Source organism: Triplophysa dalaica, chromosome 23, assembly GCF_015846415.1.
Source record: "Triplophysa dalaica isolate WHDGS20190420 chromosome 23, ASM1584641v1, whole genome shotgun sequence".
Taxonomy (NCBI): Eukaryota; Metazoa; Chordata; class Actinopteri; order Cypriniformes; family Nemacheilidae; genus Triplophysa; species Triplophysa dalaica.
In genome coordinates this window covers 5,165,135-5,176,284 of record NC_079564.1, presented here as the reverse complement: position 1 = coordinate 5,176,284, position 11,150 = coordinate 5,165,135, and the positions used below count along the sequence as shown (strand labels likewise).

Genomic DNA, 11,150 nt, shown 5'->3' with positions numbered 1-11,150 from the left:
TGCACCCTTTTATCAATGACACACTTCATAACACCGAGGGCCGGGCCGGTTCAATTCCCAACTCAAACACACTCTCTCTCACATAGCGGGGATTTGGAAGTCTCAGTGTTTACCTACATTTTGGGGGTTCTATCTGATAAAATTGAGACGCAATAAGTTAAACAAAAATTAAGAATATGACATTTACACATTTGACAGACAACGTATTAAAAAAGATTTAGTGCATTATGGTAAAATACACTCACCTAAAGGATTATTAGGAACGCCTGTTCAATTTCTCATTAATGCAATTATGGTGGTGGTGTAATGGTGTGGGGGATGTTTTCTTGGCACACTTTAGTCCCCTTAGAGCCAATTGGGCATCGTTTAAATGCCACGGCCTACCTGAGCATTGTTTCTGACCATGTCCATCCCTTTATGACCACCATGTACCCATCCTCTGATGGCTACTTCCAGCAGGATAATGCACCATGTCACAGAGCTCGAATCATTTCCAATTGGTTTCTTGAACATGACAATGAGTTCACTGTACTAAAATGGCCCCCACAGTCACCAGATCTCAACCCAATAGAGCATCTTTGGGATGTGGTGGAACGGGAGCTTCGTGCATCCCACAAATCTCCATCATCTGCAAGATGCTATCCTATCAATATGGGTCAACATTTCTAAAGAATGCTTTCAGCACCTTGTTGAATCAATGCCACATAGAATTAAGGCAGTTCTGAAGGAGAAAGGGGGTCAAACACAGTATTAGTATAGTGTTCCTAATAATCCTTTAGGTGAGTGTGTATTGATCAGTATGTGTGTTTTCTGGGGATCAAACCTGTGACATTTGCATTGCTAACACAAGGATCTACCAGATAATACTGAATTACTTCAAACAAACATTAATTTGATCGATCAGCAATGAGTTCTGCATTGCCCTTGCATTTCAAATCTAGCTAAAAGTTTTGTTGAAAACGGTTTCTTTAAAAATAAATCATCAACGTCAGTGTAATTCAGATAACCACTCACTCTTGATCATAATTTGTTGTCCTCCTCGGGCTGAGATCAACACTGTAGTTTTATAAAAGGCTTCTGAGGGCTTCAGTGTAATATTGTGTTTCTCGGTTTACAGTAATGGTTCTGTAAATGTGAAAAATCTCCGCAATATTCTAGGATGTAATAGAGTACCTTTCTTCTTTCTGGTACTTAAACTTCTCACACCTGAGAGGAAGCATTTAACTCAAGAGACTCACTCAAGTCAAAAGAATTTTTACATGAAATATTATTTATTATATGATGAATGGTAGCGCTTAAGGAAGTAATGTTATATTGTATTTTCTCTGTAGCTACTCCTAAAATTGATGAATTAATTTTAACACATTGTTTGTGTTATCCTTTATTTGTAACAACACGTATAGTGTTAAAATTGTGTTAAAGTAAAACAAACGTGTTGTCCCAAGAAATAACACAGAGACCTCAGTTAGGGAAACCCATTAATTTGTTAACAATGAAACCTTACAGCAGGATTTTTTTGGAATAAACAATGAAAAGAGTATCAAACAAAACCATGAACCACCAAAAAGATTTAACTTTAAAATAACAGAACCCACTAAAACACTTGCAGACACTCCCCTCTACTGGTGACATATCGCTACTGCAACCGAGTGGTAGACTGATGCCACCAGCCAGAAGGACTGTAGTGATGATTGCAAGAGACCCATGGACCATGGCTCCTAGAGAGAACAATATCGCCACAGAACCTAACAAAAATACAAAATATAACCACAAAAAGGCAATGAATCGCTTTTATTATAAACAGCAGCCAAAAAATGTATTAGTATTTTCAACAATGAACCGTTTCCATTGTTTGTTTTAAATCAACTACAGAATATTAATAAACAGAACAATCCGCAGATGAACGCTGAGTGCAGAGGAAGTCACTTGTGATCTCTTTATATCCTGGAGCTTCAATAAGTCCACTACCTGTGAAGAAAACATAATAAACATCAGGAGCTGGTTTGTTTAGATACACTATTTTAACGCTACAGCTAGTCGTTGATACGTTGACTTTACCTTCTATTAAGTTGTAGAGGTTACAATAGTTGGTGCCGTGATCTGTGACAGCATACCAGGTCTCTGATACTGACATGGCCTGATTAACATGAAACCAGATTTATTCGTTTTAATATACAAAACAAGTATTCTATACAATACACTACGTTAATGGTAAAATTTGTCAAACATTCTTGGCATCATGCTTTCACTTACAGAAACATGACAGTGTGTAAAGAAACCATAAGAGACAAGCCTGAAGTTGATGTCTTCCACATATTTCTTTACAGCTGCTGAATGTTTGGCGGAAATAAAGTGAACAGATGCAGACTGCAACTACCAGGAGAAAGAGAGGTGGGAAAAACAATTGAAATTCTAATGGTTAAATAACATATTTCATTTTTTCCATACCATTATGAACCATTAGGCCATGACCATGACAAAATTCCTTTATGTGGTGAGTTTGGAGTGCATTAAAACCAACACAGCATTATATCAATAACAATTTCTGTGATTTCACAATTATGAACCTTGTACAGGCATTTCTGTCCTCCTGTGGCACAGGTTGAGGCTGTCCTCCACTTTTTAATCTGCATAACCAGGGCTTCATAAACACTCCTGCAAGGAATACCGAAATACCTGGAAAACATACATTAATACATTCATTCAATACTGACACCTAGTGGAGCCATAGTTATTTTATGACTTTATTTTGAAGGATTTGTTGTGGTATTTTGTGAAAGTCTGGGAGCCTGTAAAACTGCATTTATGTTAATGAAGTTTGAAGTCAACTTTATACTGACCATATTATACACGTCTTTATTTATCACAATTATTGATAGTACCTACAATACTGTTTTCCTTTTGACCAAATATGGGTTGCATGTTCAAACAAATGTTTGAGCTATTTCCTATCAGATATTTTAGGTCACCTTTTTCAGTGATATCTATCGGTTATTCACAATGTTCTTTGAAAATGATGTGCTTACGGGAATCATGCTCTTGAATGTATTAAAAAATGCAACACGGGTAAATTTAATTCTTACCATTTTTAAAGGGACGACCGAGAGCACATGAGACAGAGACACAACAATGGTTGTGCTTCCAACACAGACACAAGACATGGGATTGTCATGATCCTGTCAGCCAGAACAAGAGAAACAGCTACTAGGAGGACATGATCATGACATCCAGAACTGTTTGCTGTCCTACATTCTTCAAAATGTCTTCTTTGTGTTCAATACAACAAAAAATTATAAAAGTAATTTTCCCACTATGGGGGGCAAGATCTGTCTGGTTATAAGCATTCTTCCAAATATCTTTCTCTGTGTTCATCAGAACAAAGAAATGTATATGGATTTGGAACAAGTCGAAGGTGAGTAGTGATGACTCACTTTTCACTTTTGGGTGAAATCCCTTTAAAAAAGTTTTTTTCTTAGTGAGAAATCATTTTTGGTTCCCCAAAGAACCTTTCAGTCAAAGGTAATTTTTTTATAGCCTACCTCTATGTAAGTACAAGAAATAAAGCTTGTCTAGACCCTTAGGCTACTTCTTAGTGCAACAGAACGGCTCTGTTTAAACAGGCTAACAAAACCCTTTTATGAACAATTATTTTTAAGAATGTATGCACCAAACCTTCTTATTTTATATTCAAGCTTACAAAACTACTTCAGTTATACATTAAACAAACAAATAAGATACTTTACCACTCCACTTTGCACTGTGCATGAAGAGGCCCGGCTGAGCAAAACTCACATATTCCAAATGTCATTACACCTATTAAGAGAAAGTCAGAGATACGCGTCATGATGAAGATTCCCAGTTTCCTAGCAAGTTTTAGTCTTCAAAAACAGCTTAAGGTTTTGAGAGCAGTGTACATGCGGGACAGAAACGGAATCACAGGATGGTCATGAGTGAGGCTTCAAGGGAAATTGGCAAATTTAATTAGACCATCATCTGAGGTCATAGAAAGAAACAGCCTTACAGGGGGGTGTAAATGTTAAACACAAAAATGAAAGTCTCTGTGTAAAGTAAGAACACTTTTCGAGTGTGAATGGAAGTAATGATGTCCCTGAAGTCATTGTTCGCTTAAAGCTGACCCATTATTCATATTCAAGAAACGCCTGCAAATCGGATTAAATTTAGCAATTGAAACTGGAACAACTCAGAAAAATAAAACTACAGTTTTAACAGTTTCATCTTAATGTGATACGAGTCAAAGCAAGTTGATTTTTGCATTCTGATATTCTGCAGTTTTGTTACATTTTATAATGTGTTTCCTTATTTACTGTTTTATGCCATAAGAATACAATCTCTGTGGGCTTTAAGAGCATGGAAAATGAGGAGTTCACTTGTAGTTCAGTTTGTAGTTCACTTGTTAAAGAGTCCACATTGGTTAGTTTACTAAATATTTTATAAAACGGCCTACTTTTATTGCAGTTCAAAATGTTTGGCTGCAATAATTTACTCTTTCACCATTTACTGCTAATGCCAAATACAAACTTTGCTTTTTGTTAAAATCAGACAACAACCTTTGTTGAACTTTGTCCTGGTGTTGCTGAGACAGTTCAGAGTCATTCATAAAGTTAAGTAGGCTGTGTTACTTTCTGACAAATTTTGTGCCAAACTAATATAAAGAGTATTATTGCATAACTATGATAGTAGACAATGCTTTTTATAGGTGTATACAAACAGTCTTATATAAAGAGGGTCTATATCACTTTTCAATTGTATATTCAATATATTTTTCGTTCAAGCGCATTGATACAAATTAATTTGCATGAAGAAGTTTTCTAGGAAAGTCAAAATGTCAATCTGTCAATGACCTGTTGGCATGTTAAGCGGCGTTAACACGTGACAGATGTTGTTTTTCTCCGCGCTGCTTTGACTAGAACGAATTAAAGCTATTCGCGCAAGTTTTTTCATAGGGGTAGGTTTATCTTTGATACAAAATACTAACGTCCAATAAACGTATTTATACTCTGTGTTGTACAAACATTCAGCGCGATTAATACCGCCCTGAGATGCGAATGGGTATCGAGGGAGAATAAGCTTCTGTGGTCTCCATGCGCCCCCTAGAGGAGAACATTGAGAAGAACGCTGCTACGTCGTGCGATGAGACAGGGATGCTGCTTCTGCGTCTCCGTGTCCGATTATAAACAAGGGTCATTGCACATCAGACGGACATCTGTACATATCGTCTGACTGCTCGATGGTGATCCCATAATAGGTAACGTTAACGTTTCATCTATAACCTTGAGTTATTTTCTCAATGACATTTATAATGCAGATGCGCCGGATGCTCTATATTGACCCGAAGCGCATGACGCGTTCAATTGTCATTGCCATCGGAAAACATGAAGCGGTTTTTACTGTATAGTGTTCGATAATGCGATATTTGCTTAGTTTTAACACGAACATAAACAGCACAACAGGTCAGATATGTCACAAGTCATAATATTAGGACACAGATTTACATTGGGTTCATATTTGTAGGAGGAAACCCCACACCGTGCATCCAACCTGTGGATCTAAATATATATTTTTCACAAAATCAACTGAATATGAATAATGCAATCTAATAAGCATTTTAAAACATGCATGGGTCATATTTTATGGCAAAATCGAAAGAAAATGTCCATTATGTTAAAGCACAAACTATTTTTATTAACATAACCTGTCCAGATCAGTATAAAGTAAATCTACCGTACTGTTTAAATGCTGTACAATGCAATTGACAGTATAAATAATGATATTTTACATTTTCGTAAACAATTAGACAAATAATTTCACAATGGTTAACCTGCACATCATTTTACTAATTGAATATAATTAGCATAAAACGAATGACAAATTCTCAACAGCAGCTTTAGATCCACGGTGAGGTGATTTGGGCTGAACATGGACTCTATTTCCCTGCTGGGCAGCAGCCCGGCCTGCAACAAATTCAGTTTCCTGCCCAACGGGCTGAAGAACGGCTCCAAGGAGGGACCCAGCAAGCCAACTGTCGCCATCATCGGCACAGGCGATTTTTCCAAAAGTCTGACCATTCGACTGCTTCGTAGTGGCTTTCACGTGGTGGTGGGAAGCCGCCATCCCAAGAGGGCAGCTGAATCATTCCCACACGTGGTAGACGTGACCCACCACGAGGATGCTGTGGGCAAAGCCGACATCATTTTCTTGGCCATACGTCGAGAACACTATTCCTCCCTTTGGGACATCAAACACCTGCTGGCGGGAAAAATACTGGTGGACGTCAGCAACAACAGACGGTTGAACCAGTATCCAGAGTCCAATGCAGAATACCTGGCTTCCCTCTTTCCAGAATCCATCGTGGTCAAAGGGTTCAACGTGATCTCATCGTGGGCCATGCAGTCGGGCCCCAGAGACTCCAATCGACAGGTAAAGAGTTTGGTTCAAATCAACACTGTAGGAGAATTTAAACATTCTGGGATTTAATTTAGCATGCAGGATAGTCTCTCTCTCTCTCTCTCTCTCTCTCTCTCTATATATATATATATATACATACATAAGTAGGCCAATATATATTCTATTGATACCATATATTAAGATAACACCCTAATTGTTACTGTAATCTGTCTGACTCTGTACAGGTCTACATTTGCAGTAATTCGGTGGATGCCCGACGGCAAATAATCGAGATGGCCCGTCAGCTCAACTTTATCCCTGTGGATATGGGTGCCCTCTCCTCCTCCAAAGAGATCGAGAACATGCCACTGCATCTCTTCACAGCCTGGAAAGGGCCCGTCTTGGCCGCAGTCGCCTTGTCCATCTTCTTCTTCGCCTACTCTTTTGTCCGGGACATTATCCATCCATACATGAAGACCAGACAGAGTTTTTTTTACAAGGTTCCTATGGAGATCGTGAACAGGACTCTGCCCGCGGTGGCCATAGTTCTGTTAGCTCTGGTGTATTTGGCAGGACAGCTGGCTGCCGTGTACCAGCTCGTCTATGGGACCAAGTACCGGCGCTTCCCGCCCTGGTTGGAAGGCTGGCTGGAGAGCCGCAAACAGCTCGGTTTGCTCAGTTTCTTCTACGGCTGCGTGCACGTGCTGTACAGTCTCTGTCTTCCAATGAGACGCTCGGAGAGATACCTGGTGCTCAACATGGCCTACCAACAGGTGTGTGTGCTACACTGTTCTTATTTTAATTACATAAAACATCAAAAAGATGTTTATATGTTTTTTTTTAATCGCAATCATATAATGTGTAATATCCTGGGGTTAGATTATGCATAAAGGTAAATAACAGAAATGCAGATATTCTGTAAATTAAAATAATCATTATAAATATGATGGAATTTAAAGCGAGGACACTGAAAAACGTAGTCGACCCGATTTCTGTCAAGAACTATTTTATAGATTTTTTTAGGAATGTCGGTAGCCAAACAACATGGTTCACCGTTGACTTCCATCGTACATGATCACTAAGACATTTCTCAAAATATCTTCTTTTGTGTTTCAGTTTTGCATGATACAAGGTCAAAAAAGTTATGACGGAATGTTTTTAGTGAATTATTCCTTTAATGTTGAGTATAAGAATTTTGTAACATATATAAATCTAAATACCCTTGTTTTTCTGTAGGTACATGCAAACATTGAGAACTCATGGAATGAAGAGGAGGTTTGGAGGGTGGAGATGTACATTTCCTTCGGCATAATGGGACTGGGGCTCCTTTCTCTGCTGGCCGTCACTTCGATTCCATCAATCAACAGCGCCCTCAACTGGCGAGAGTTTAGCTTCATCCAGGTAAAACTACAGAAAAAGTGGTTATTCTATGGATATTATTGTGAGACCATAGCAATTTGATTGGTTAGTGTAGTTTTACTTAAAACCAAATTTACTGTTGTTAATATTATTGGATGCAGACATTTCATTCATTTAAAATGACATTTTCAGAACTCTAGGTTAAATGTGTTACATATCAGTTAATCTATACAAAAAAAACTTCTCACGCCATCACATTCTACCACGCATACAGTTTTGTATTGACGGCTTTTTTCCCCCAGTCCACTTTAGGTTACATTGCCCTTCTCATACTAACCTTCCACGCCCTGCTCTTCGGATGGGAGCGGGCATTTCAGGAGGAGTCCTACCGTTTCTACATGCCGCCCAATTTTGTTTTGGCGCTGGTGTTGCCTGTTACGGTGATCATTGGAAAAATGCTGTTGCTGCTTCCCTGTGTGAGCCGGAAGCTGAAGCGGATCAGACGCGGATTAGACTCTTATCAGACACGCACCAACCATGAGAGACCAACTGCTGCCCACGTATCACCTGAGAGGATCACAATCATGTAATGTCACTCATGCCAATCTATTCATCATACCCTAATAATGCCTCAACTGCACACCGTTTGTTTGCAACCATCAACTGACACTTCAGTTGCTTTCATAAAATGCCATCATTGGATTAGACATGGACTATGATAAAGGTTTGTTTGTTTGTGTGCTGTTTTTTCATGAATGGGGTTGGAAATGCATTTGACTATTGGATAATTTGTGTTGGTCACGTGACCTCGAGGGCTGACTCTTTTAGGAGAAAGTTATTGAATGGGTGTTCTGTTTAAGAGCCCTGGAAGAAATGTTATTTACACAGTTTGCGTAGACCAAAACTCTGTGCCCTTTGTTCTAGAACTCAACCCTTATGTTCCTTTAACTGTTTTCTGATGCTTGTGCGTGATGCATCAAACATTTTCCAAAGAGGTGTTCTTCGTAATGTTTTGCGAACGCCTTCTCCACAACCACGGCAAAGTCCCATTCAAGTCTGGCCTAATTGTAAGCATGAAACATAGAATAAACAAAAAATTTAATAAGAATCTGGATTTGGCTCCATTTAATAAGATGTTTGAGGCCGTATCGAGGTCTTCAATAATATTGACTTTTGATTGCAAACTTTATCTCAGTTTGTGACATTGTTGAGATCTCTTCTGTTCGTGTGATTTTTGGCTCTTTTTCTCAGGAGAAATATGAGAGTTGAGACTTAAGCAAACGTTTTCATGGACTCGAATACACGAACAAAAAAAAAATGATTTGCATTTTTTTGTGTGAACTGTATACTACAAATCCTGTATCACACCTAATGTATGGAATATCAATAAACACACACCCACATCTCCATGAAGCTCTTAACTGAATATAACTTTAAAAACGTAAGTTAAGTGTCCCTCAATATTTTCAACATTTTACAACCAAAGCTTGTGCGCCATAAACGTTTACCGGCAGATGGCGCCCTTCTCCACCAAACTAGAATGGTTTGCGTGAACACATCATAGAAGTCTCAGGGCACATCATATTTGAATCGGTTTTTTATTAATATAAGATATAAAATGTAATGGCTTCAGTATTCCGTCTGGATCTGGGTAGGCCACAGGACATTATCACCTAAGAGAGTCGAACCATCGCCCCGAGAGGAGATGAAGACGAAATGTCATAAGAGTTTTGTCCGGACTGGACCCCGGGCCTCCTGTCTCATCTCACAAATGTCGGCGGATCCGAAACAACCCCCTCACACCACGCTGATATCTTAAAAGTCTCCATGGTTACGAATGAGCTAAATTTGAGAGACTGCGAGAGATTAGTCTTAATTACCGCTAATGATCAGCAATCGAGGAGGAATTGTGTGGATGTTATGCTCGGCTACAGGTTATCACCCCGACCAGTAAAGGCCCTGCAAACTTACATCTCCATCACGCTGAAGTCGTTCATCAAAAGCGTCGTGTTAATTGCTAAAACACAGTTATATGATATCACGGGATATAAGATATACCAGATAGTGATATGACGGGACTTGAACTAACAACCTTTTGAAGGGTATATTTTTTTAGAGGGGCAGAGCACAATGAGAAAAATTATCATTGTTCACGTTGATCACAATAACACAAAAACTATGAATCAAATAAGCAAAAACTGTATTTTATGTATATTTTTCATTCTTTCATAGATAGAGTGACAAGTGAAAAAAGTTTTTTTTCTTTAACCAGGAATACACAGTGATGGTGATAGTTCACCCAAAAATAAAACTCCTGTCATCATTTACTCACCCTCTTGTCATTTTATACCGGTATGACTTTTTTCTTCTGTAGAAAACAAAAGAAGATATTTTGAAGAATGTAATTAACTGCATTGGTTTTGTGTCCATCCAAAAGAAAGCACGGGGGCCCGTACTGTTCGGGTTACCAACTTTCTTCAAAATATCTTCTTTTGTGTTCTGTGTTCAAATTAGCTTGATTTTGATATTTTTCGGCACTTGGAATACAGAATAGTTCTTCAATGTAGCTTTTTTCTCATTTTTTTATTCACCTTTAGTCTATAGAAAAGCGTTTCTTTCATTCCACAGGATTGCAAAAAAACACAAGGTGAGATGAGTAAGTTCATTATGAAGTATTCCTTCCTTCCTTCCTTCCTGTCTTTCTGTCTTACTTTACTTGAACTTACTTTCTTCAACAGATCTTGTTCTGTTTTAACCTCTAAAGACATTGTCCTATCGAATACACAAGTGCCGGTCATTCTGACACGGAATGATACACTTATGGAGGCACTTTGCTTGGCTCCAGATTAAATGAAAAGAAAATTGCTCCGCTATCATTTATGTACAGAACCATCTTCATTATGAAAGCCACCAGGAAGCCGACATCCGAGTCTTGTACCGCTGCCAATAGAACCAATCAGAGCGTGGCCAGACCCTGAGGCTGCAAAACAGCCGAGAGACGAGAAGGCAAGAATGATGGAAAGAGAAAGATCCATCAGAAAAGAACGTTGCGAGTAGGCACTTAGAAAATGGTATATGATACATCTCACAAGCGATAAAGTCGAACAAATTAGAATTAGGAATGAATAGAACAGAGAAGGGCAGATCACAGCATGGAACGCAATACAGCAGAAAAGAGGCGAAAAAAATAGATAAAAAAACCTGAATAGAATTAAATTGAATGGAATAGAATAGAATAGAATTGAATGAACCAGAAAATAAAACACAATATAAACCAGAATTGAATAAAAAGAAGCAGAGCTAAAAATAGCTGAATATAGAATATATTATATAGAATCGAATGGAATAAAATTAAATGAAATTAAAAAAATAGAATGGAATGGAAC

General features: G+C 38.3%; 2 protein-coding genes across 3 annotated transcripts; one reads left to right on the top strand and one right to left on the bottom strand.

The window, feature by feature from the left end:
• Nucleotides 1-1,876: 1,876 nt before the first annotated feature.
• Nucleotides 1,877-4,969, bottom strand: LOC130413700 (uncharacterized). Its single transcript, XM_056739099.1, has 6 exons — nucleotides 4,863-4,969; nucleotides 3,744-3,813; nucleotides 2,568-2,676; nucleotides 2,254-2,373; nucleotides 2,059-2,137; nucleotides 1,877-1,968 (listed from the first exon to the last, which is right to left on the bottom strand). Exons 1-6 carry the CDS (start codon nucleotides 4,870-4,872, stop codon nucleotides 1,877-1,879), a joined length of 480 nt encoding a protein of 159 aa, XP_056595077.1. The 5' UTR covers nucleotides 4,873-4,969.
• Nucleotides 4,970-5,131: 162 nt separating this feature from the next.
• steap2 (STEAP family member 2, metalloreductase) lies at nucleotides 5,132-9,053 on the top strand. 2 transcript variants are annotated; one of them, XM_056738415.1, is made up of 5 exons: nucleotides 5,132-5,266; nucleotides 5,904-6,438; nucleotides 6,651-7,178; nucleotides 7,642-7,806; nucleotides 8,067-9,053. In XM_056738415.1, the coding sequence occupies exons 2-5, from the start codon at nucleotides 5,938-5,940 to the stop codon at nucleotides 8,352-8,354; spliced, it is 1,482 nt and encodes a 493-aa protein (XP_056594393.1). In that variant the 5' UTR covers nucleotides 5,132-5,266; nucleotides 5,904-5,937; the 3' UTR covers nucleotides 8,355-9,053. The 2 variants fall into 2 exon arrangements, with proteins under 2 accessions (XP_056594393.1, XP_056594392.1); XM_056738414.1 differs by having other exon boundaries at nucleotides 5,137-5,266; nucleotides 5,901-6,438.
• Nucleotides 9,054-11,150: the final 2,097 nt, after the last annotated feature.